Consider the following 27,621-nt stretch of genomic DNA (forward strand, 5'->3'; position numbering starts at 1 on the left):
CATACCTTTTAGAGACTTCACGACTTCTAGCAACCTGTTTTGAAAGATCTTGTCATCATCTACAAGAAAAGGCAGAATTTAAGTCACAGAGAAATGTGGAAAATCACTAGGATACTCTTAGGATAAATGGCTTTTCAAGAGTTTTCACTAGAACTTTCTCATAATAAAATTTGAGAGAAAATTAGCACATCAAGCATTTACTAGCACACACACCTCTTTTTTTCTACCCAATCCTGCTTTCTTCACTTCTAAACAATCTATTTCCTCCACAAATCCCAGATTAACCCTTTTGTTTTCATTCTTGATAATAACACTCATCATAATGGAAATGTTGTTTCCCAATCTAAAACTGTGTAGATAGGGATTCATTTCAGGTATAAATGGACATTCTAAAAAAATTTTTTTTGAGATGGACTTTCTATTTCCTGGAACTAAGGAAATGGAGATAATTTTAGAGGTTCTCACAGACACAGAAATCTAAAGTCTTTTTTTGGTTACATCAAGTATTTAAAACGCTTACCCTTAGAAGGAAGACATTTCATTAGGTCCAAGCATTCTTTATCTTCAAGTTCTATCCCCAAGTTTTCAGAACAGTTGAGATCAGCCTTTTCTCCTTAATAAAAAGATTAAAATAATGACATCCATGGAATTAAAGTACAATCAAATGATTGCAAATAATAAAACTAAATTATGATGACCATACAAAATGAGTATGAGCCGGGGAAAGTGAGGATCGCTGAGCTCTGACCAAATACACAGAGGTAATGTCATTCACAGAAACATAATTGGTTTTCTAAAGGGAAATAAGAGAGGGCGATATCTCACTGGTAACCATGATAATGTACCTGCAGGATTTCCAACTATGGAGAACATAATTAACCAAGCACCCCATCTTCTGCTTTGAAATTAATCTGTGTTTTTTGCACAAAGTCTATACCTACCATTGGCACTGGTCAAGGGCTGGGTGCAGCTCCTAAGGGAGCCCTGTTCCTGGGTGATATGGGATGATGACTTTAACCAGAGGATTCTTTTTTTTTTTTTTTTTTTACAGATTTTATTTATTTATTTGAGGGAGAGAGGGACAGAGCACGAGTGGGATGGAGGAGCAGAGGGAGAAGCAGACACCCCACTGAGCAGGAAGCCTGATGCAGGGCTGGATCCCAGGACCCCAAGATTGTGACTTAGCCAAAGGCAGATGCTTAACTGACTGAGCCACCCAGGTGCCCCTAACCAGAGGATTCTTGAAAGCAGTATTGCCAGACCTTCATCACTGCATGGCAATCTAGGATGCTTCCACCCAACCTTTTCTTCCTCTTTCCTTCACTTCAGATTTGCATCATAGTCTGACAGCCTCCTAGCATTTTTACCTTCCCTCCTTATTTTCTCTTAGGCAGGCATTTCTCTTAATAATGTCTTTCACATTTAATCCTGCTTCTTGAAAGGCTTGGACTAACATACTCAAAATGACAATGATAAGAAATCAGTAGGAGAAGTAAGGAAAGAATGAAGGTGGGGGTAAACAGAAGGGGGAATGAACCACGAGAGACTGCGGGTGCTGGGAAACAAACTGAGGGCTTCAGAGGGGAGAGGGGTGGGGGATTGGGATGGGCCAGTGATGGGTATTAAGGAGGACACATATTGCATGGTGCACTGGGTGTTATATGCAAATAATGAATCATGGAACATTGCATCAAAAACTGGGGATGTACTGTATGGTGACTAATATAACAAAATAAAAATTATTAAAAAAAAAGAAATGGGTATTATATCTCTTTTGTTAATTAGCAAACTGCAAACAATGTATCTTAATAATTCTACTGACATAAAGAACATATCATCTCTTCTTTAAGTGACTACCAGGGTCTTTTCCAAAGATCATTTCACCTTTCATTGTAGACTTTGGCTGTCTTAAAATAAGGAAAATGAAGTGTATTAGTGGAAAACATATCAGAAAATATTCCAACTTTTGGACTACTGGATAAGAAAATATTAAACAAACAGGAGGTAAAAATGATAGAATTAGCATATCAATTAAGGCATGAAGAAAATAGTTACTATAAAAATTAGATCCTATGTTTACATTAACTTCTCACTCACCTGTAACAGCTTTCACTCTATCCATCACTTGACTCAGATCAGCTTTTCCAACAGCTATGAAAAGGGACAATTGAGATATGTAATCAATGTTATGAGCTCCAAAAGCATATATAAAGGATGCAGATTGATGGAAAATTCCAGATAAGTTCCATTAATATCATAATTTTGCCCATAGTTTCATTAAATCTCTGAATTTCAGGAATTTAAGCTGATCTACATATTGGCAAAAAGATGTCTTGAATTTTGGAGTTTGCACAAAGAAGAATCTTTTCCTAGTGTTCCTGGATCATTGGTATTGGTCAGCTATCTGGTAACCTTTCAGGTGTTGCCATGAGCCATGAGTGTCACAGCTCACACAGGAATCACTATTGCAAACTAGGGTGTTAAAATGATTGCATCCTGGAGTATGTAGTGCGTGAGCAAGTTAAAATATCAAGACTTTAACTAAAGGAAAGGGGAATGCATAGAAAGAGACTTCTACATGGAAGAGAGTCTGAGAAATGTAAAAACAAAACAAAACAAAACAACTCACCACAAAACCTAGGCACAATATACACAATGTATAATAAGCAATGTATGGAGAACTATAGTCAGTTCAGCATGAAAAATAAAGTATGGGTTTGGAAGAGGAAAGTTCATATAAGAGAGGCAGATTGGGCTCAGATTATGGAGGGATTCGTAAGCAATTTTAAGAAGCTTAGCCTTTACCTACTAGAATCATTGAGCGGTTATAAGTTCAGGAATGATACAGACCAATTTGCATTTTATTTTTTTTTATTATTTTTTTTAAAGATTTTATTTATTTATTCGACAGAGATAGAGACAACCAGCGAGAGAGGGAACACAAGCAGGGGGAGTGGGAGAGGAAGAAGCAGGCTCATAGCAGAAGAGCCTGATGTGGGACTCGATCCCAGGTCGCTGGGATCACGCCCTGAGCCAAAGGCAGACGCTTAACTGCTGTGCCACCCAGGCGCCCCTAATTTGCATTTTATTTTAACCTTCTTTAAATTATAATTACTTTTATTATTACAAAATTACATTTGTATTGATATCGAGTAATGTCATCAAGATGGTGACATAGGTTGTTCCCAACTTCAGGCCCCCTGAAGATCCAGAGACTGTGTAGGTCACCCTACAGTTCCTCTTGCAGCAGCGCTGAGTGAACAGCCCAGCCATTGGCTCTGCCCATCTGCAGACAAACCCACACCTAACATCATACTCAATAGTGAAAGGTTGAAAGCCTTTTCTCTAAATCAGGAATAAGACAAGGGTGCTCAGGGGCGCCTGGGTGGCACAGCGGTTAAGCGTCTGCCTTCGGCTCAGGGCCTGATCCCGGCGTTCTGGGATCGAGTCCCACATCGGGCTCTTCCGCTATGAGCCTGCTTCTTCCTCTCCCCCTCCCCCTGCTTGTGTTCCCTCTCTCGCTGGCTGTCTCTCTCTGTCTAATAAATAAATAAAATCTTTAAAAAAAAAAAAAAAAGACAAGGGTGCTCATGCTCACCACTTCTATTCCACATAGTACTGGAAGTCTTAGCCAGGACAATTAGGCAAGAAAAGGAAATGAAAGGCATCAGAACCAGGAAGGAAGAGTAAAATTGTCTGTTTGCAGATGACATTATATACAGAAAATCCTAAAGTCTCAACCAAACCCCCCAAAACCTGTTAGATTTAATCAATGAATTCAAGTAAAGATGCAGGATATAAAATCAACATACAAAAATCAGTGGTGTTTCTATACACTAATAATGAATTACCAGAAAAAGAAATAAAGAGAACAATCTCATTTACAATAGCACCACAAACAATAAAGTGCTCAGGAATAAATTTGGAAGAGACACCCAATAAACGGAAAGATATCCTGCGTTCATAGATCAGAAGAATTAATAATGCTTAAATGTCCATACTAAGCCAAAACCTCCTATAAATTCAATGCAATTCTCATTGGGATTACAATGGCATTTTTTGCAGATACATAAAACATAATCCTAAAATTCATTTGGAACCACAAAGCCAAACTAATCCTCAGAAGAACAAAGCTGGAGGATCACACTTTTTTATTTCAAACTATATTACAAATCTATAGTAATAAAAACAGTATGGTATTGGCATAAAACACACACACTTAGACCAATGAAAGAAAATTAAGGGCCTAAATATAAACTCATACATACATGGCCAACTAATATTGGACAAGGGAGCCAAGAATACTCAATGGAGAAAAGAAAGTGTCTTCATTAAATGGATCTGGGAAAACTGGATATTCACGTGCCAAAGAATGAGATTAGACTTTTGTCTTAGATCATTTACAAAAATTAACTCAAAATGAATCAAAGACTTAAATGTAAGACCTGAAACCATAAAACTCCCAAGGGAAACAGAGAAAAAGCTCTTTGATGTTAGTCTTGGCAATGATTTTTTTGGATGTGACGCCTAAAGCACAAGCAACAACATAAAAAATAAACAAGAGGGACTACATCAGACTGAAAATCTTCTCCATACAGCAAAAGAAACAATCAACAAAGCAAAAAGGCAACCTATAGAATGGAAGAAAATATTTACAAACCATGTATCTGGTAAGAGGTTAATACACAAACTATATAGGGAACTGATATACCTCAATAGCAAAAAAATAAAATAATACAACTTAAAAATGGGTGAAGCACCTGAAAAGACATTTTTCCAAAAAAGATATTCAAATAGCCAACAAGTCCACGAGGGGGTGGCTCATCCTCACTAGTCATCAGGGAGATGCGAATCAAAACCACAATGGGATATCACCTCACACCTGTTAGAATGGCTAGTATCAAAAAGACAAGAGATAACAAGTACTGGCAAGGATGTGGGGGAAAAGGGAATCCTTGTACGCTGTTGGTGAAAGTGAAAATTGGTGCAGCCAATGTGAAGAGTATGAAGGTTCCTCAAAAAATTAAAATAGAACTACCATATGATCTGGCAATTATAGTTCTGTATATAAAACCAAAGTAAACAAAATCACTATCTTGAAGAGACAGCTGCATCCCCACATCCATTGTAGCATAATTTATAATAGCAAAGACATGGAAACAACCTAAGCATATAACAATGGATGAATGGATAAAGAAAATGCTGTGTATATATACAATGGAATAGTATTCAGTTATAAATAAGAAAATCTACCGTTTGCAATAATATGGATAGACCTTGAGGGCTAAGTGAAATAAATCAGACAGAGAAAAGCAAATACTGTATGATCTCCTTTATATGTTTAATCTAAAACAACACAAACTCAGGGATTTTTTTTTTCTTTTCCTGCTTCTGGGTAACTGTGTTATTTTAGAGAGTCTCCCTCAACCTAATGTTATAAAATATTCCCCCAATTTTTCCTAATATTTTTATTTATTTATGTTTTATATTTAGAGCTTCGATTCACATAGAAAGTATTTTTGTTTATATTGTTAGGTAAGGTGATTTCTAATTTTTTTCTTTTAGACAGATAGCCAATACTATTTGAAAATCATTCTTTAAAATATATCAAGATAGCTATTATACTGGGATCTATTTTTTAACTCTCTATTTTGTTGAGTCTACTTATTTATTACTTGCCAATGAAATTTTATATTGATTAAGGTGTTTTATAGTAAGTGCTAATACATGGTAAGGCAAATCTCCATTCTAGTTTTCTTTTTTCATAGTTTTCTTGGCTATAGTTGGGCATTTTTTCTTTCATTTTTTCTTTTATATCATTTATAAGCTCTTATAATAACACCCCACTGGGATTCTGAAAATTTTATATTAAATTAAATATTTTATATTAAATATTTCTGAGAGGAAAGTGTTAAAGCAGATGGTCTATAATTCATTAACTTCCCTTACTGAGGAGATGCTCTTGGAGGAAAGAAAAGAAGGCAAATAACCCAGTTTAATATCCCTGTCAAATGGTCCTCCAGATAAACAGACTAATGATATTTGCTATGGGAAGAGACTTTATGTTTGAAATGCCCTTAACAGTATGTCTCTGGCTAAGAATTACCTACAGTAAATAGAACCCATGACTCATGAGGCATGGCTCACTGGAAATGTAACACAGGCTATACAACTCTCTGGAGATGTTTCATAATTTAGATGCTTCTGTTGTGTAAGGTGACCCTGTGGTCTTCACACAGAGACTTCATCTATTCTGGGTCAGAATGGCATGTCCAACATGGGAAGAAAGAAAACTGTGGAGCTGCCCTTGACACTCAGACCTGTATTTGCTTTTTGGATTGCTTTTATCACTGACATGACTTAGTAAAGCTTGATACTTAATAAAATCTCTGATTCATGTAAATCTGATTTAACTGCTCCTGTATGTTAATTTTCAAGAACATTAATTTTTTATGTTCCATTTAAGATTTTATAGTTCTCTTCATATGAATCATACTTCCTTTTTTTTTAGTGTTGTTAGCCTATTTCTTACAAAATTCATTCCTAGATATTTCATGGTTTGATATTCTTCCCATTTTTATTTCTACCTGGTTATTGCGAGCTTAGGGAGAGCAGTTAAGTTTTGCACATTTATCTTATGCTGAGCCACCTGAACCAAAACGGCTTATTGAAGACTCAATCGTTCTAACAGATTTCCTTTAGGCTGTGTGTTTCTTGGGTTTCCTAGATACACAATCATATCATCTGAAACTGAAGGTAATATTGTGTCTTTCCCAATATTATTTAATCTTACTTTCTCACTGAAGTAGCTAGAACCTTTAAAACAATGTTGTGTGGCAGTAACCTCCGTAAGCATTTGCACCTTGTTCCTCATTTTAGGGTTCCCCAAGATTGTGAACATTTATTATACCACTAACTAAATCTAGTGTTAGAAATTCTCATCTACAGGACAGAAAAAATTCCTTTTAGGGACTGACAATAGTATCTGGTATCCATACCATCAACAGGTAGATTTTCTCTCAGCTGTGCAAGTTCTTTTTCAGTGAGCTTGATACCCATTTTTTCCAGAAGAGGTATCAGGCTGTTGATATCAACTTTTCCTCCTTAAGAAAGGCAGAAAAGGAACAGGAGAGTAACTAAATGATCTAAAGTGTGAAAAATACATTCATGCCTTTGAATGTTTTTAATGAGTATGTATAGCTATTTATAGTAAAAGAGGCATCAAAAAATATGATTTGCATCTTTGTATTGTTATTGCCATTCCTGATAAGACTATAACTTCCATTTGACTTTTCCAAGAGGACAGAGAAAGTCAGTAGGAACAATGAAAATGGAACACATTTCCTTAAAACCTATATTGGTGACAAGTCTACATAGAAAAGGAGTTCTTAAGAAGGTTATCAGGCTTAATGGCAACTGGCACCTACTCAACGGTTACTTCTAATAGTCCTAACGCACAGTAAGAAGTATTTCTTTCATTGCTCAGACTCCAAGATTGGCTGTGTCTGTGGCTGGACAACTTTCCTAAATGTGGTAACGTGAACATAATCCTCTACTTCAATTTTGTTGAGCATGTCCAGATACCAGTTATTTATTTGGGAACAAAATTAGGAAAATTCCAAGTATGTTATTTCCTATGAAGATAAAAGTACATACACCATTTCTCTGTCAAGTGAAAATATACTGAAAGAAGCAAAAATAAGGAATAAAAATACAAAGAGGGAGACAGGACTCTAAAGCAAAGCCTGAAGATTTCAGACAAAAAGAACAATATATTAGAATTCTTACTCACTTTTTAAAGACTTCATAGACTCTAATATCCTATTTTGATACACCTTTCCATCATCTGTTTTAAAAAAAAAGGGATTTGGTTTCTGATACAGGGAAATGCATAACGGAATTCATAAGAACAGAATTTATTTCTTAGATTAAAAAAAGAATAATAATTTGTCCTAGAACATTTTGTTCTGTTTTACCTTGAAGTAGCACTGAAGTTAAGGAATGCTGAAATCTTTACATTTACAAATGTACACTTTGTCTCACAAGGCTGTTTTTAGCAGAATTCTATTGTGCCGAAATACACATGATCAGGTTGTAAAAAAAAAAAAAAGTGTTTCAGGTATTTCACTTCCATTTACACACACATGTTGATGTCCTTTGTCCGGTGTCCATTCTTACATTGGGTTGTCTTTTTACTTAACAAAAAGGTCTTTAAGAAGCTCCTTAAGTTTTTGTCATACCTGATGCAAATGCTTTTTCTAAAATGTGATTTGCTCTTTTTTTCTCATGCAGAAGTTTTAAATCCTGTGAATTTATTATTTCTGGGTGTTTGATGGTAAATATTTCTGCAATTGATTCAGAAAAAAAAGTGTGTGTGCACGTGTGTGTCTGTTGGGGAGAGAGAAAGAGAGGGTGTGAATAAATCACAAAACAAATGTGTAAACTGAACAAATTGGTGAATCTGGGTAAAGGGAGTTCTTTGTACTATTCTTAAGACTTTTCTGTAAGTTTGAAATTATGTCAAAATAAAAATAAAAAGTTAAAGTAATAGGGACCAAAAAACCCAACCATCAAAAAATATTAAAATTCTTTTTAAGTAACATTTGGGTCATTGCTTACCTTATCGTGGCAGGTTTTCACTAGAGAGTTCAGAGTCTCAAACCAAAACCTACATGACATTGACAGAGCTTTATTAATTTTTTGTTTTAGCTTTTTATTTTAATATGGTTTGAGACTTACAGAAAGTGGCAAAAATAGTACAAAAAATTCTCATACTCTTCACCCAGATTTTTCAAATGTTAACATTTAACTGTACTTGTTTTGTCATCCTTTCTGTATGTGAATGTTAATTTTTTTCTGCATGTTTGTGAGTTGCAGACACAATGCCCTTAACCCCTGACTACTTTAGTGTGTATTTTCTTTAAAAAAAGTAGGAAACTGATGACTCATTAAATTCTACCTCTGAAATAATACAGTATGTGTTGATTAAATTGAATTTAAATTAAAAATACACACACAGGGGCGCCTGGGTGGCACAGCGGTTAAGCGTCTGCCTTCGGCTCAGGGCGTGATCCCGGCGTTATGGGATCGAGCCCCACATCAGGCTCCTCCGCTATGAGCCTGCTTCTTCCTCTCCCACTCCCCCTGCTTGTGTTCCCTCTCTCGCTGGCTGTCTCTATCTCTGTTGAATAAAACAAAACAAAACAAAACAAAACAAAACAAAACAAAACAAAACAAAACAAAAAAACCACACACACGGACACACACATACACACACACAAAGACTTCTCTCACACAACCACAGTACAATTACCCAAATTAAAAGATTATAATTGGTGTAGTACACCTAACTAATGTACAGAATTTACTCAAATTTCACCAATTGCTCCACTGATGTCTTCTATAACAAGCATTAAGTTGTCATGGCTTTCTTCTTCTTTTTTTTTTTTAAGACTTTATTTATTTATTTGAGAGAGAGCACAAGCAGGGGTGAGGGAGGGACAGAGGGAGAGGGAGAAACAGACTCCCCACTGAGTAGGGAGCCCGATGTGGGGCTTGATCTGAGGACCCCAGGATCATAACCTGGGCTGAAGTCAGACACTTAACCAACTGAGCCACCCGGGCGCCCCCTCTTTGTTCTATAATGTGGGACAATTCTTCAGTGTTTGCATTTTATGATTTTCACATTTTTGGAGAGTACAAAACATTAACTTTGTAAAACATCCTCCAATCTGGGTGACAGGCTTTTAAAAATGACCCAAAGTTTCTGTTTTCCAATAGTCTTTAGGCATTACATTCTAAAGCTTTAGGACTTCCCTCTCAGGCTTATACAAAGTCTAGTTATTAAAAAGCTTCCGGCTGCATTTTTTAGGCTTACCACTAATGGGCAGTGCTTTCACGAGCTTTGTATATTCCGGATCAGCGAGTTCAATCCCCATATTTCTCAGTACATTTTCCAAGTTATCGATATCAACCTTTTCACCTTCAAAAGTTAGAAATAGGTGTACATATTATTGATGATTTCAAATTGTAGGTTGAATAGCAAAAGCACAATGCAGTCCTCATTCATTATATAGTCTTGAAACCTTAGTTGATCTTTCAATACTAATAGGTAAGGGATATTTTTAAATTTTGGGAAAAATAAATTCGTTTCTATTACTGCTCAAATTAAATCCACATAGGTGGCTAATGTAAGAAAGTGTTATGTGATTTTATTAATAATGTAATTACTGACAATGTTAACTCAATCCTTCAAAAATTCACAGTGCCATTTACTGTGCCTGCCTAGAGTTTCACGTAGGGAAACCTTTTATTAGGAAGTAAAGCTCTACAGAATGCAGGATCTTACTAAGATTTAGTCCTATAGGTATTTTTTTATTGCTTTATTTTTACTTCCTTTTGCCAAACTTAAATTTATTAATCTAAGACAAAACTTTCTATTGGCTCTAGTGGCAGGATATTGGGAAAACACCACAGAAAAACTGAATTTGATGTAAAGCCTTGGGGCCCCCAGTTTACTACTAAAGTATCACTAACCTGTGAAAGATTTCACTGCATCCATTACGTGTTTCATATCAACTTTCCCATCAACTGAAAGACAACATACAAATTACACTCATATGTAACACCAGAGATGAGAAAATGAGCCAAAAGGGGAATTTAGTAATTATCACCTGCTCTAGAATCTTATTCTATTTCCCCCCTTCATTACTGTGAAGAAGAAAAAGATTTTACACTTCACAAACACAGTTAATGTGACGTTAACCTTTTTTGCTTTAATTCATAAAAAAATACTATATATAGGAAAGCCCTTCGATCTTAGCTGCTTTTTAGCATTTAGATCTTAGAAAATTATTATTTATCTAGGCTATTGGGGGAAAAATCAAAAAGTTAACATCTACAATATTTCAATGTTTTAAGTTTAGAAAATTTCCATTCATGTAAAACCATGAATTTTTCATTATTACACTACTTATTCATTATTACAATTAAACTGAAAAGACTTCATCAACCCTTTAAATTATATGTGCAAGTCAGAAATGATTTAAGACATACTAGATGTTAAGGGTAGCCTTCAGATACATAAGAGATAATCAATGGTTTGTTATATCAGTTTTTATTTTTTTTTAAGATTTATTTATTTATTTGAGAGAGAGCGAGTGAACACATGGGTGGGGAGGGGCAAAGGGAATGGGAGAGAGAGAATCTTAAGCAGACTTCCCACTGAGCACAGAGCCTGATGTGGGGCTCGATCTCATGACCCTGAGATCATAACCTGAGCCAAAACTAAGAGTCAGATGCTTAACTGAGCTACCCATATGCCGCTGTATCAGTTTTTAAAGGGACAATAAAATGGAAACATTACACAGAATTAGCTCACTAAATCAGAATCTCAATTGTATTGTGTTTCTAGAAAGAGAAAAGCATAATCTCCTCCAGTCCCGGACTAATATAACAAAATAAATATTATTAAAAAAAAAAAAAAGAAAGAGAAAAGCAGCAAAAACATTTTCGCACTTTTATTTTCTGAATATTTACCTGTTGTTTGACTAACAGAAGACAAAATTTGAAATGTAAACTACATTATAGAGAAACTATAACTAATAAGGGCAATACAAAAATCCATTATGATCTCAGATAGGCATGTTGAGCTAAAAGAAGGTTTTCAAGGCAAAAGTTGAGTGGCTCACATCTAGAATCATGTTTCTCTGTACATGTAAGTTCAAGCAACAAACAAAATAAACAAAACACACATGCTGCACTAGTGGATCAAAAATAATGGAAAATAGAAGTAATTTAACAAAATGTTTTCTATAAAGAGCTTATCTCTGACAAATGGAAAGTAAGAAATGGCAAAAGATGTCACTGAACAGCACAGAAAATAAGGTGAGAAAAAATGGATTTGCCCAATGGGAGTAGCTAGGTAGGAAATGTTCCAGGGGAGATATTTCTTGGCCTTCCTGGAATGTTCTAAGGTTAACATATTCCAATCCTTGTCCTTCCAGAAGGGAACTGCTTTGTGAACAGTCACACTTCAACCTTATTTAACATTTCTTAAAAACCAGAGCTGTTTCTGGCTAATGAAGAGGGGAGTGAAGCCTAGTATCAGCTCTCAGATGATGGAGTCTGGCTACCTCATATGGGAATCCTTAAAGCCTTCTAAGGAGGGAGAACATGTCAAACATGCGGGCCCAAGTTGTACATAACTTTGCTCTGTGACAAGGGTCTATGAGGGAACAAAAAAGGTGACACACTATCTCTTTCTCTGTATTGTGAATAGCTGAGGCAACATGGTCTCTCCAAATCTGTAGCAAATTTGGGTGAATTTTTAATCATTATTACACCCATTAGCGTTTTTAGTGTTTCTCCCTTATTTATTTCCATTTGACCCTTTTAAATTCTCCTACATTCCACAGTCACAGGTCCTGCCCTCTGCACCCTCTTTCCACATTTTTTCTTTATCCTTGCCTCCCTCCTGGCCCTTCACCGATTCTGGTGACATTCTCCTCAATTTGTGCAGACTTCACAGTACAAGAAACCACTAACATAGATTGATGTAAATGTCAAGAGAAAAGGTTTGTTTTTACTCTAGTATTCGGTCCTTCTCAAAGTTTTTCTAAATGACTGATGTCAAGTAAACATTTTGAAAACGTTTGCAAATATAATCCCGTAAACTTTTAGAAGGACTTAATAATAATAGTAATGATTATAATAATAACAAAATGATGATAATAATAAACAACTTCATTGAACGCTGTTATGTGCCAGGCATGGGTCTCATTTAATCCTTATAAAAAACTCTTATTAAGTAGGTGCTATTAATGTACCCCTTTCATAGATGAAGAAACTAAGGCATAGAAACATTAAGGTGACACAAATTTTAAGCAGAAGGGTCAGAATTCAAACCTAGTCAGTCTGGCTCCAGCGTCTGTGTCTTTAACCACTGCACTGGTCTGACTCTGAATGACCATTCACCATTTGAGGCTCACCATCAGCATCAAAGGAGCTGCCTCACCTATGATTATGTCCCCTCTCAGGGAACAGCCTGAATCCAATGCCTGGCTGGTGCGGGCACAAAGGCCCAACCCCTGTGGGAGCAGCAGAGGCTTCTGTAGCAACTATACTGCAGTGGAACTTCCTCTGCCCAATCCTCCTTCCTCCATTCCCTTACAGGTATTGCCCTGAGAGTACTTCCCAAGAAACCTCTTGCATATAAATCTCTGCTACAGGTCTGTTTCTTGGGATCAAACAAACCTGGCAGGTTACAAAGAAAATATGCCAACAAAAATTACATACACCTCATTCGTCAATTCCAAAACATGAATAGGGAGGTTAGGAAAAGTCTCACTGCTTCCTTCTTTCAACTGGGATTTCAAGTTCCTGAACATTAGCATGGACTCATGGACACTTGCCCAGAGATGTGGGAATCCATAGCGTCAAGACTGGCAGAAACATGATATACTTCCTAGAATCACCACAGTGGTCTTCCTCTGCGGTAGCTGCCATCTATAGTTGGGGGGCAGTCATATTCATTACTCCTTATTACTTTTAACTTTCTATTTCGAATAGCTATGGAAAATATGACCATCACTATTTACTTAAGAAAATTCCCGGTGGCACTTTAATAATTTTCAACTATTATAATTTCTTCCTTCCATTCCTCATTATATTCTACTTCCATCCCTCCTCACCCTCTCTTACTTTACTTCTTTTATTTTTTCCTCTTAGTCCTGGGAATTTCCCTGAGCCTAGCTCCACAGTGCAAAAAGCTCTAATGAAGTTGATGAGACTGATGGGAGAAAGGATTCTTACTTTAAGCCTATTTTTTCACTCTAAGTTTTTCTAAAGGGCTTTTTAATTCCAAATAATCATACTCAGAGGTTTTTGTAAAAAAAAAAAAATGCACATTTTCCAGTGCTCCTCTGGAGCACAGTAAGATTTACATGTTTACCATTTTCTGGAAGATTCTGTGTCAGATCTCTAAGTTCCTCTTCTGTAAGGCTCATGCCCATATTTCCCAAAACTGTGTCCAGCTTGTTGACATCAACCATTCCTCCTTGGGAAAGAGACATGTGTATAGACAAAATTTAAGGAATCCAAAAAGTGACAAAACCATGAATTCTTATGTATTATGATTAACTGTTTAGCATAAGGGAGTAAGACCCAAAGCTCAGTAAATCTGATAAAAATGATAACAAAAATCAATGACAGATATAATAATTGAAACTTCTTTAAATAAATCTGGTTTCAAGGACTAAGCTATATGGCATAAAGTTTTAAAGGGGGAAATTAATTAATTTGAAGGTTACAATAATCCCCCCTTATCTTCAGTTTAGCTTTCCACAGTGTCAGTTACCCACTGTCAACTATGTTACCCACCTGTCCAGAAGCAGGTATCACCCTGACCTATCATCAGAAGGTCAATAGTAGTCTAACGCTACATCACAATGTCTACGTCATTCACGTCTCCTCATCTCATCATTGTAGTGCCACCTCACATCATCACAAAAAGCATGATATAGTACAAGATATTTTTAGAGAAAGACCACATTCATATAACTTTTATTATACTATATTGTTATAACTGTTCTATTTTATTATTAGTTGTTGTTAACCTCTTACTGTGGTGCCTAATTTGTAAACAATTTTATCATAGGAATGTTTGTATAGGAAAAAAAACAGAGTATATATAGGGTTCATAATTATCCATGGTTTCAGGCATCCACTGGAGGTCTTCGAACACATCCCTTGTGGATAAGGGGAGACTACTGTATAGTCAATTCAGTATTAGAAACATATATAAAGATGACAACTTTTTATTTTCTTGACCAATAAGTGAAGTTTATTTTCATTAGATGAAACTTCAGATTATTTCTACTAATGACCAAATTATGTGCATAAATTAATCATTCCTTAATTTTTCAAAAAAAATTACAGACAGGCTTCATTCATTTTTTTCTTTAAGTTAAAAAATACTCCCTAAGAGTATGATTCTTCTTCCCAGCACACAAAAGTAAAAATACAATAGCAAATTATAAACAGTCTTATGAAGGAGTATAAGATCAATATAGATGCCCAGTGATATTCAAAATTTAATGACAGGGAAGAGTGGAAATAAAAAACCTGAGAGATTCCAGATCTATCTGTATTTTCTAACAATTCTTACTCACCTCGAAGAGACTTAACAGCATCCATTAGCCTATTTTGATAGATCTTTCCATCTGCTATAGGAAATTGCACAATTAGGGTCACAAATTATATAGAAATTCACTAAGATAAAATATTAGAGCTAGAATTTTAAAAAGATATATTTGATTACTTACACTAGAAATATCCAATTTACTCTAAAACAATGAAACCAAGAAATAAAGAAGATTCACAATGCAGACATTCCACATACTCAAGAGCAGTAGAGGAAGCTACTCTCGGCTAATGAAACATATTCTTTTTCATTTCTCTCTTTGACTTGTCTTTCTTCATCTTTAGTGCATACTTTCTGTTTCTCATATTCACGGTTTAATTTTCTTTGCCTCTCAGTGGACTCAAAAGTGACAATATGAACACTTTTCCCCTAATGGCAGGGTTCATGACTGTTATATTTGTTATTCCTAAACTGAGATGGAACTTCCACATTCTGAGGCAGAACAAGGTCATGCTGAATATTTCAAGATACATATTCTTTCTTCCATGATCAAATAAAGACAATTTTTAAACTTTTCACAAATATGTAACAATAAGTCCCCTTAAACTCTATACTGGTATTTGAAATTCTTACCATTTATTGGTAGATCTTTCAGCAGCGTCAACCATTCCTTTTTTGTGAGCTCTAGTCCCATGTTTCCTAGACTATTTCCCACATCACTGACATCAATCTCCCCTCCTTCAAAAACACAAGATGGAATCAGATAAGAACTTAAAGGATGACCTAATGTCAAAATGTGAAAAAAAAAATCATCTGAGCCTGTTCCACATGAACTTTACTGCTTGTTGAAGGCAGTATCTAACTATATAACCAGTAGCATTCATGTAAATAAATCCCTTCCCTTAACACTACTCAAATGAGCCATATCATATTAGTGGAGATAAAATAACACAATTACAAGAAGTGTGGACTATCAACACAAGAAAAAAAGGGTTACATATTTTTCTAGTGAATTAGGATTTTATTAGGATTGATCCAAATAATTCTGTCATCAGATTAGACAATGTTTCTGATCATCTTTAAATCATATAATTAAAACTTCACTTTACTATTCATTGATTTGATCTAGAGTATTTTTTCTCCAACATAGGAAAAGTGATAATGTCAAATTCAAAAAACGAAGATTTTGCTACCAAGGCACAGAACTGAAAATTTTATTAATAAAGTGTAGACGATCAAAAGCCTAACTCTAAGAAATTAGATTTAAAAAATTCTATCAAATGAAAGATTTTATAAAATGGTAGAATAAACAAGTAAAAAAAAATCTCTGAAATACAATTTTGAGTAAAATTTATACTCTTAGATTACTATTAACTTCTCACCTGTAAGAGTTTTCACTGCATCCATTAACTTATCAAAATCAACCTTCCCATTACCTATAAGTAAAGATAAAAATAATAATAATAAAGTGACCCAGACTCAGAGAAACAAAGTATGAAACCCCTATATTGTAAAAGTCCACTTTTTCATATTGTGCCCTATGTCAATCTTCAACTTATAAATCCTGGTTTTCAGAAATTCTGTAATATAACACATGCCATGTTCCCTATCAGAGATTAGTAAACTATGGAACCTGGCCCAATCCAGCCCATCGTCTTTTTTTTTAAGGTGCATACATCTTCTTATTTTTTCACCACCTAATTTTATATGGCCCATGAGCTAAGAATCATCTTTACATTTTTAAATGGTTGAAAAATCCAAAAGGATATTATTTGTGGCACATAAAATTTATACAAATTTCAATTTTCGTGTCCACAAATAAAATTTTATGGGAACACAGACACGCTCATTTGTTTATGCACTGTTTATGGCTGCTTTTGCACTACAACAACAGAATTGAGCAGTATGACAGAGATTACATTGTCCATAAAGCCTAAAATATTTATGATCTGGCCTTTACAGAAACATTGCCAACTCTGCCCAAGGTGATGGAGTCTACAAAGTGACAATATATACTTCTGAGTTGTTTTGATTCACCTTACTTTATAAACATGGGAGAAAGCATTACTGATGTTGGCCATATTCTATGACCCTGCTCAATTATGGTATAGCCATAAAGCCTATCTATCATTGTATAATAAATGGAAAAATGGGGGCGCCTGGGTGGGACAGCGATTAAGCGTCTGCCTTCGGCTCAGGGCATGATCCCGGTGTTATGGGATCGAGCCCCACGTCAGGCTCCTCCGCTATGAGCCTGCTTCTTCCTCTCCCACTCCCCTGCTGTGTTCCCTCTCTCGCTGGCTGTCTCTACCTCTGTCGAATACATAAATAAAATCTTAAAAAAAAAATAAATGGAAAAATGATAAAACTTATAATCTTTCATATATTCCCAATACAATTTTTTTTAACAAGTGTTCAATTACTACGATAATCATGGAATGGCTAGTGACACATGACTGGTGCATCTTTGAAGCAACTGTTAAAGACTTTATTCATCTCGTCATAGGTAAATTTCCCTTCCTTCCCTATTTATTTAGTCATTATATGTTAGTTACTGACAAGTGGCCAAGAAGTCCCTAAGCAGTGGTGTAGTGTTTAACAGGGTCACGAAGGTCACCATTGAAGCTGTTAGCTTGGCTTGCCACATTTCCGCTGATTTTGATGGTAATGAGACAATAAGCTCAAATGGATTAAGACAGTTACTTATAAACTAGAAGCAAGATCAGCACAGTGTCGATCCCTGACTCTTTAGTCCCAGAGTACAGCACTGAACCACCTGGGCCAGATGACTGGTGGCACATACAACGAGTTGTTCAACCGCTGAGGAGCTCACTCAAAACTGTAACCAACCAGTTTTACAGACTTACACAGAACCCTGCAGCTGTACCCTAAGGGAGAGAGGTGGAAAGTCTGTGTTCAACAGAAACTAGGGAGATAAATGAGCAATGACCTTGTAACAGTCTCCTGCAGATAGGGAAGCAGATAGAGAAACCATTTGGTGGGAGCTCCTCACAAGGCTGCTTACCTCCCTTTGTTCCAGGAGGAATCATGAAGCTTTCAACAAAGACTTAGGTTAGATTTGCGTCAAGATGTATTTATGTGGCCTATGTGGAGATGTGCAAAGTTGTCAGAGGAGAGCCATTTCCTTCAAGTTACATACCCAATACTTGAAATATACTAGGTCACAAGGGTACAAAGATAATTAAAGGGTACTTTCTAACATTACTTCAGAGTTTAGAAAAACTGGTATGCTGAGTAAATAAAATTCAGAGATAGTGTACACTTACGGAAGGCTCTTGATGCAACTGCCTCAAGTTTTCCCATGTACACCACATAGTAATTTTCCTTTTCCATATATAACAAATTAAATTAGGGGATTATTATCTATTATTCTTTTTTTTTTTTTAAGATTTTATTTATTTATTCGACAGAGATAGAGACAGCCAGCGAGAGAGGGAACACAAGCAGGGGGAGTGGGAGAGGAAGAAGCAGGCTCATAGCGGAGGAGCCTGATGTGGGGCTCGATCCCGTAAGGCCGGGATCACGCCCTGAGCCGAAGGCAGACGCTTAACCGCTGTGCCACCCAGGCGCCCCTATTATCTATTATTCTTAAGCAAAGTATTATAAATATATATGTGTCCTACTTCAAAAGATAGATGACAAACTGTAATAAGAACATGAAAATCATCTAGGCCAGGAAATTTACTTTTTTCCTTATTACTTAGAATGTTTATTTTATATTTATTGAATGATGTTTAAATAGATTTTTAAAATACTCTTACGCAAACATAAAAATATGTGAAATGAACTTGCAATTACTTTAACTTCATATTTAGAGTCTAATTCTTTTGAATCGCTGTTCAACTCTTCAACTCAGAATCACTGATGCATTTTTCTTTCTGAATTAGCATTTTCATTTTCTTTGGGTAAATACTCAGTAGTAGAATTACTGGATCATATGGTATTTCTATTTCCAATTTCTTGAGGAACCTCCATATTGTTTTCCACAGTAGCCATATCAATGTACATTCCCACCAATAGTGTGTGAGAGTTCCTTTTCCTCTACATCCTCACCAACACTTGTTATTTCTTATGTTTTAGATTTTAGCCATTCTGACAAGTGTGAGATGATATTTCATCATGGTTTTGATTTGCACTTTCCTGATGATGAGTGATACTGAACATCTTTCCATGTGTCTGTTGGCCATCTGTATGTCTTCTTTGGAAAAGTGTCTATTCAGGTCCTGTGCATTACGTTGTTTTTTTTTGGTGTTGAGTTGTAAAACTTCTTTATATACTTTGGATACAAACCCCTTATTGGATATATCATTTGCAAATATCTTCTCCCATTCGGTATGCTGCCTTTTTGTTTCATTGATGGTTTCCTTCACTGTGCAAAAGCTTTTTATTTTGATGCAGTTCCAATATTTTATTTTTGCTTGTCTTCCTTGCTTTAGAAGACGTATCTAGAAAAATATTGCTATGGCTGATGTCAAAGAGATTACTGCCTGTGCTCTCTTCTAGGATTTTTATCATTTTAGGTTTCACATGTAGGTTTTTAATCCATTTTTTAAAAGATTTTATTTATTTGAGAGAGGCAGCAAGAGAGATAGCATGAATGGCGGGAGGGGCAAAGAGTGAGGGGCAAGCAGATTCCCTGCTGAGCAGGGAGCCTGATGCCAGGCTCAATCCCAGGACCCTGGAATCATTACCTGAGCCAAAGGCAGACACTTAATCTGGTTTTTAATCCATTTGAAGTTTATTTTTGTGTATGGTATTAGAAAGTGGTCCAGTTTCAATCTCTCCAGTTTTCGCAACACCATTTGTTGAAGATATTATCTATTGAGCATTGTATATTCTTGCCTTCTTTATCATAGCTTAATTGACCATATCATCATGGGCTTATTTATGGGCTCCCTATTCTCTTCCATTGATCTGTGTGTCTATTTTGTGCCAGTACCATACTGTTTTCATTATTATAGCTTTATAATATATCTTGAAAAATGAACTGTGATATCTCCAGCTTTGTTTTTCTTTCTCAAGATTGCTTTGGTTATTCATAGTCTTCTGTGGTTCCATACAAATTTTAGGATTATTTTCCTAGTTTTGTAGAACATGCTGCTGGTATTTTGATAGGGATTGCACTGAATTTGTAGGTTGCTTTGGGTAATATGGACATTTTAACAATATTTGTTCTTCCAATCCCTGAGTATGGAATATCTTTCCATTTGTTTTTATCATCTTCAAATTCTCTCACCAATGCTTTAGAGTTTTTCAGAGCATAGGTTTTTTACATCTCCACATAGGCCACATAAATACATCTTGAAGTAAAAAGAAGTAAAATACTTTCTTTCCTAGGTATTTCATTCTTTTTGGTGCAATTAAAGTTAATGAGAAATTTTGACAAGTTGATGTTTGATGCCCATCCTTTCATTGCTTTGAATTTTGTTTCACTTATAGTGAAGGATTTGGCAGTTTCTTTTGCCTTCAACTGCAGTGTATGGTGTATCACAGGAAATTCTTTTACATATGTGTCAGTAACAACAGGTAACAGAGGTTCTCTCTTTGTGGGTAACTTCCTTTCTTAGGTCCAAAAAGTATTTTGTTATAGCTTCACAATAAAATTTGGAAAAATGGAATTATGATCATTCCTCCAATGATGAATTGTTTTCCTAACTAATAACATATGTACACCTTGCCACTGTTTCCATGCTTTCCCTGTGTATACAACTTTCTGTTTAATTGTTAACCACAGTGCAAAATTTTGGAGACTTTTTTTTTTGAGATGTTTTTAAACAGCAATTAAACTCAACATATGTGTACCGACAGTACACAACTTAAAGTTGTAATGTACCACAATGACGAGCTAAAACCAAGTTCACACATGCAGACACCATGACAAGTATGTGATAACTCTATTATGTGACCGACAACAATTATAAGAAGTATCCTAATGCACATCTCAAAATGTCAAAGAATATGTATTTTTTAAATGACAAAATAGGAGGCCGGTTCTGATTCTGCCATGACAGTATCTGCTCTCTACAGCTTATTTTTCCTGAAGATTAGAATAAAAACTCTAAAGAAAACACAGAAAGCAACAACACTACTCTACACAAGGGAACAAAAACTTGCACAAGTGAGCCTTCTGTTTTTGGTTTTCTTTCTCTTTTCCCTAACGGCTTTGTCCTGAGGGTGGGGCCCCAGTAACAGAACAACATGGCAGAGCAGGAAGCTAAAACGCTGATAAAAACTCCATCTCTCTGACCAGGGAAACCTGGAAAAGGGGCCCCCCTTCAGGTTGGAAAATATGGGGGAATTCCAGAGAGAAGAGAACAATAGAGAAAGGGACCCCTTAATTCTATATATGAATCTGCAAAAGTCTTAGGCTCACTTTTGAGTTGTGCCTGCATGGGACAGATACAAAGTATCATAGCAAAAGCTTTGAGAACTTAATTAAGATTAAACCAGTTTGTTTTAAACTGAGGACTACAGAGGGGAGGGGGTGGGGGAATGGGATAGACCGGTGATGGGTAGTAAGGAGGGCACGTATTGCATGGTGCACTGGGTGTTATACGCAACTAATGAATCATCAAACTTTACATCAAAAACCAGGGATGTACTGTATGGTGAATAACATAATATAATAAAAATATTATTAGGAAAAAAAATTAAAAACAATAAAAAAATAATAAAATTGACTTAAAATTCCACACCCCCCCCAAAAAAAAGATTAAACCAGGGCCCAAGTGTCACACTAACCCAAGTGGCACATGCAAGATAGACCCAAAGCAGTAAAACAAAGTTTGAAGAGTGAACTGAGATTGGAATCATCCAGAGAAGGGGAGATGGAATTTCTGTTCTGAATCTCAGTCAGTTGTTTATCTACTAAAACAAAAACAGTGAACATTCTTCAAAGAATTTTAACAGGACTCAGTGTCCACACAACATAACAGTTAACAATGTCAAGGATATAATTCAGAATTATTTAACATACAAAAAGCTAAGAAAATGAGATCAATTACCAAGTGAAAAGGTAATCAACACATGCCAACCCTGAGATGGCTCAAATGTTAGAATTATAGAAAAAAAAAGTTTAAATCAAACATTTTGGTCATAGAATCCCTTTACTCATAAAAGCTCATTAAAGCTTATGGAGACTCCAAAGAGCATCTGATTATCTTGTACGCTAAGTCATAAAGCAATCTAAAGGACTGATATGCCAAGTATGTTCTCTGACCATACAGAGTTAAATTAGAAATGAACAACCAGGGGTGCCTGGGTGGTTCAGTGAGTTAAGCCTCTGACTCTTGATAGCTTCTTTGGTAAATTATTTCAAATATTTAAGAAAAAATATCAACCCTACACAAATAATTTTAGAAAACAGAGGCAGGAAAAACACCAATTCATTCTATGAGGCCAGTGCTACTTTGATACAAAGCTAGACAAACACATCACAAGAAAAATAAATTACCAGGTGATGCCTTACAATGACAATGGGAAGAAATGAGTTTTAGTAAGAAAATCAAGAGCTCAGACTTAAACAAGTTAAGTTACAGATTATTTGAGCTATCCAAGTGGAGACTGCAAACAGGTAACAGATAAACCAAAGAGAGATCCAAGGAGAATTTTAAATTAGGAATATATATTAGTGATTCATTATCATACATATAGAATTAAGAGCTAAGAAAGCAGATAAGATCACTTAGAGAACCCATTTGAGCCTTGAGGTATTTCACCATTTTGAAAGAAGATACAGAAAAGTAGAAGAGGGGAAGACTAGACAGGGAGAAAAAAACCCAAGTAGTAATGATCAGATTTACGTAGAAAGGATCATTCTGCCTATTATGTGAAGAGCGGATATGAAGTAACAAAATTGTAGGCAAAGAGAGAGTTATCTAGTGTCTAAGCAGAGATAAAAAGAAATAGAGGGGCGCCTGGGTGGCTGAGTCGTTAACTGTCTGCCTTCAGCTCAGGGCGCGATCCTGGCGTTCTGGGATCGAGCCCCATGTCAGGCTCCTCCGCTGGGAGCCTGCTTCTTCTTCTCCCACTCCCCCTGCTTGTGTTCCCTCTCTCACTGGCTGTCTCTCTATCAAATAAATAAATAAATAAATAAATAAATAAATAAATAAAATAGAAATAAGGGCAGTGATACAGAGCTAAGGAGTAGGAATGGATTTAAGAAATATTTAGTGGTTTAAATAGGCAACATAAAGTAATTAAGTGGATATATGTTTCTTTTTTTTTTTTTTTTTTTTTAAAGATTTTATTTATTTATTTGACAGAGATAGAGACAGCCAACGAGAGAGGGAACACAAGCAGGGGGAGTGGGAGAGGAAGAAGCAGGCTCATAGTGGAGGAGCCTGATGTGGGGCTCGATCCCACAATGCCGGGATCACGCCCTGAGCCGAAGGCAGACGCTTAACCGCTGTGCCACCCAGGCGCCCCTGGATATATGTTTCTGGCAGGGTCAATGAGGTAGAAAAAAGGATCAGTTTAAGAAGATGTGGAATATATAAGTAAGAAAATTATGTTTGAACAGCTGTTTGGGGTGACTAAATATAAATGTCTTACAAAATCTGGAATAAAATAGCTTGAGGATTGGGGAAAAGACTGGAAAGAATACAAAATTTGATGGTTCAGGGGCAGCTGGGTGGCTCAGTTGGCTAAGCGTCTGCCTTCGGCTCAGTTCATTATCCCAGGGTCCTGGGACAGAGCTCCTTATTGGGCTCCGTGCTCAACAGGGAGTCTGCTTCTCCCTCTCCCTTTACCCCTCCCCTCCATTTGTGCTCTCTCTGTCAAATAGATAAATAAATAAAATCTTTAAAAAATTTGATGGTTCAAATAGATGGTTAAAAGTGGGAATTCATAAAATCACTGAGGGAAAGCATGTAAAATAAAAAAAGCAAATGTTTCAGGATTGGAGGAGCTAAGAAATGATGGGTTAGCAAGCATATGATCACTTTCAAACTTAATCCATAAAATTTTTATTCTACATTCTACCTATTGCTCAAACATCCTGGTTCCTCTGTTATCTACAAGAAAACATGTTGCTAACTTTAAATTTTAAAAAATGAAGCAGTATTTCTTTTTTACTTTAGAAATGGGTTCAACTATAAGATACTGACATTTCCTTTTAGCATCAAATAATCCTTATTTCAAAAACTCTCATATACACGTTCACAGGTAAAGCTCTGCAGAAAGGCAGAGTAATGACTACAGCACTCACCATCAACTGGTAGGTGATCTGTTAGACTTTGAAGCTCCTTTCCTGTGAGCTCGATTCCCATGTTTTCTAGAACTGTATTGACTTTATTTCTTTCAACCTTCCCTCCTTAAAGGAGACAAACAGTGAGAAAAACCATTAAATATGAAAGCACATTATATACTAGAAATATTACAGTGTATGGGAGGCTCCGTCAGTTAAATGTCCGACTCTTGATTTCGGCTCAGGTCATGCTCTCAGGGTTGAGATCAAGCCTTGCGTCGGGCTCCAAGATAGGCATGGAGCCTGCTTAAGATTCTGTCTCTCATTCTCCCTCTGCCCCACTCCCCCACATGCCCTCTCACTCTAAAAATAAATAAAGAAAAATAAGGAAAAAAAAATGCTAGAAATGTATCAGTGCTCTGTTACTTTGTATTAAAAACGTTTTACTGTTAAAATGAAAAAAAATTAGGAGTGAGCAAAAGTAGAATCCAGTTTTCAGTAATACTATTAATATTGCTTTGAAACATGAGTACCAAATTTTAACGTTGTGTTAAAGAACCGTAAGCTTTACCTTGATGAAACTACAGGAATGAAATAATTTATGAAGGGGTTTTGCAAATGAAGATAAAGACAACTCATTGAATTTATAGCAGAGAAGGATTTTGAAAAAGGTCTCAGGTGCCAGAAAACTTGTACTGGTTTCCACTGGAACTTGACAATTCCCTTAAGCCTGGTGAATCCATGCTGTGAACATAGTTTATGAACACAGATATTTTGGTGACTATGTTAAGACAGAAAACTATTTGTATTAGTGTCAAAGAATATATAATTATCTTCGAAACTACCTGGCATGGTATCAGAGAGGACTTTAGTTAAAAATTTTCTGAACCTGAAGCAGGAGCTGAGGCCGGAAGTGCATGGAAAGGAAAATGTATCATTAAAATTGTAAAACAGGAGGCCTAGAGACTGGAGAAAAGTAGCTAGATGGGGGAACAGGACTACAGGAGACTGACAATACAAGTTTCTGGCTATCATTGTCCCATTTCTAAGGTGACACTGACTTAGTTGAGAAAGACACCGGGCAAGCTGTTATCAAGTGGGCAGCATGGTTAAATCCACATTAAGTGAAAACATAATCCTGCTGCCGCTCTTCCAAAGGGCCGTTCTCCTTGTGGCAGAGGTATCAAGTGGCAGAGCTTCTAAGTCTTTCCTTCATTCTCTTTATGCTCTTCTCTTCTTTTGGATTAAGCACTGGGAAGACGGAAAGCAAAACAAAAACAAAAACAAAAGCAAACAAATCCTAGGCACAGCCCTTGCCTACTTTTTTTTTTTTTAACTGAATCTCACTAAAGACATTCCTTTCAGAGGAACTATAATGAACAGTTATGATTTTGATTCTATTAGGAAACAACGCCCAATCTTTTTGACAACAGAAACTATTTTTGTTTTCTTTGCTTGCTTAACTAATCCCCAGACTAGCTACCTATCATTCTTTTTATGTTTTGTTGTATCTACCTAGAATTCAACTTATATTTTCAAGATTAAGTTTTGGAAAATATAAGAAAATGTGGGACTTACCTACAAAGATTAAACAAATATTAAAATAAAAATATCACATTTAAAATAAAGAAACTACATTTAAAAATCAGTTCCTAGTAGCGTGGCTTGGTTAAGACTCTAATGAAATCAATTAAACCGTTAACTCTCAAACTGCTCATTAACTCACCTTTGAAAGACTTCAGATTATTCAACAATCTATTTTGATAGATCTTCCCAGAAGCTACAATGCAAAGCACACTCTATGTCAGATAAAATACTGTGTCAGTGGTCAGAAAGATGCTACATATATTCCATAATCTCAGGAAGAGTTTTCATTTACTGAATAAATATGTTCTTAATTCATCCTCCAGTTAAAAAAAATGGAGACTATGTGAGAACTTTCAGTGAGAATTATGCAATTCTAAACACCTGACAGAATGGTCAAAGGTACTCTACACTATTTCTTTCTTCTTTCATCTCTCATGTCCAATTCTTCTAAAAATCTCTCCCCAGATCACATTCCTGCATTTTCTTTCTTGTAGTTTTGTCATTGGCTAGAGGTCATGACATAAAAACATTTGGTTTGCCCCTGATGGACTGGGTAAAATGAACAGAAGGTATCCATATAACTTAAGACCTAATTTTTCTAATCACTTTAAATATATATATTATTATTTTTGTTTATTTATTGTTTGTTTATTTATTTACTTACTTACATGTTTGCTTCAAGGGCTGTACTTGGAGCCCCAAAGGGCCAGCCAGGGGCACAGGCCATGGACTGGCCATATTGCTCTGGGGGAGATTTTTTTTTTTTTTTTTAATGTTCAAAGGGCCAACATATATCATTAGTTTTTGATGTAGTTAATTAGGTCCGTAAAACAACCAGTGTTCATCACCACACGTGCCCTCCTTAATACCCATCACCCGGTTACCTCATCCCCCCACCCTCTCCCTTCTGTATCCCTCAGTTTGGTTCCCAGATTCCAAAGTCTCTCATGGTTTGTTTCCTTCTCTGATTTCTTCCCATTCAGTTTTCCCTCCCTTCCCCTGTGGTCCTCCATGCTATATTTTTAAGGTTAAAAGAGAACCTTTAAAAACTTCTCCCAGCATACTATAAAGCCAAGTACTTCAGAAGGCAACTAAGGTATCTTTACGGCTCACCATCAACTGGAAGCTTCTTCAGCAGCCTCTTTTGTTCTTTATCTGTTAGCTCAACACCCAAATTGCTCACAGAATGTGATACATGTTGCACATTCATCTTTTTTCCTTTGAAAATATGAAATGTGACCATTCAAGAATTTTATAGAATAATTATTTCAAATAATAATTTAATAATGTGAAACATGTTTCTTCCTAATTTGGGGAAGAAGTTCAAAGATATAATAAAATATAGACATCTATACAGAATTAAGAAGGATCAAATATCAAGTTTACGTAAAGATACTGAAAAGAATGATTTCCTAATCCGACAAGCAGTCAAAGTAGAAGAGAATAAATTTTATCTGAATAACTTTCTGGTTAATGAAGATATCAATATCAATTCAATTATACATATTACTGGAGAATATTATATACTTAAATTTTTTTTTCTGAAATGTTTTTTGTTTTCAATACTGACAATAAAAATGCTTTATCTTGTTGCTTGATATATTTTAACTTGGAAATCTATTAATAACATTGAAGTGAATAATATTGTTAGTGTAAAATCTCCAGAAAGTTCAGGAGTTGCTAG

The 27,621-nt window shown here is 35.8% G+C and overlaps 1 protein-coding gene across 1 annotated transcript in view; it reads right to left on the reverse strand.

The window, feature by feature from the left end:
• EFCAB13 (EF-hand calcium binding domain 13) overlaps window positions 1-27,621 on the reverse strand; it is a 201,090-nt gene that overhangs the window by 1,574 nt on the left and 171,895 nt on the right. The window contains exons 44-51 of the mRNA XM_087854723.1: window positions 13,952-14,056; window positions 10,537-10,590; window positions 9,878-9,982; window positions 7,793-7,846; window positions 6,999-7,103; window positions 2,098-2,151; window positions 521-613; window positions 6-59 (exon numbers count right to left, since the gene is read on the reverse strand). Of these exons, the coding sequence (XP_087710849.1) occupies window positions 6-59; window positions 521-613; window positions 2,098-2,151; window positions 6,999-7,103; window positions 7,793-7,846; window positions 9,878-9,982; window positions 10,537-10,590; window positions 13,952-14,056 (624 nt within the window). The remainder of the gene's footprint in view (window positions 1-5; window positions 60-520; window positions 614-2,097; window positions 2,152-6,998; window positions 7,104-7,792; window positions 7,847-9,877; window positions 9,983-10,536; window positions 10,591-13,951; window positions 14,057-27,621) is intronic.

This window comes from Ursus americanus, chromosome 23 (assembly GCF_024610735.1).
Source record: "Ursus americanus isolate L20-20 chromosome 23, mUrsAme1.1.p, whole genome shotgun sequence".
NCBI lineage: Eukaryota > Metazoa > Chordata > Mammalia > Carnivora > Ursidae > Ursus > Ursus americanus.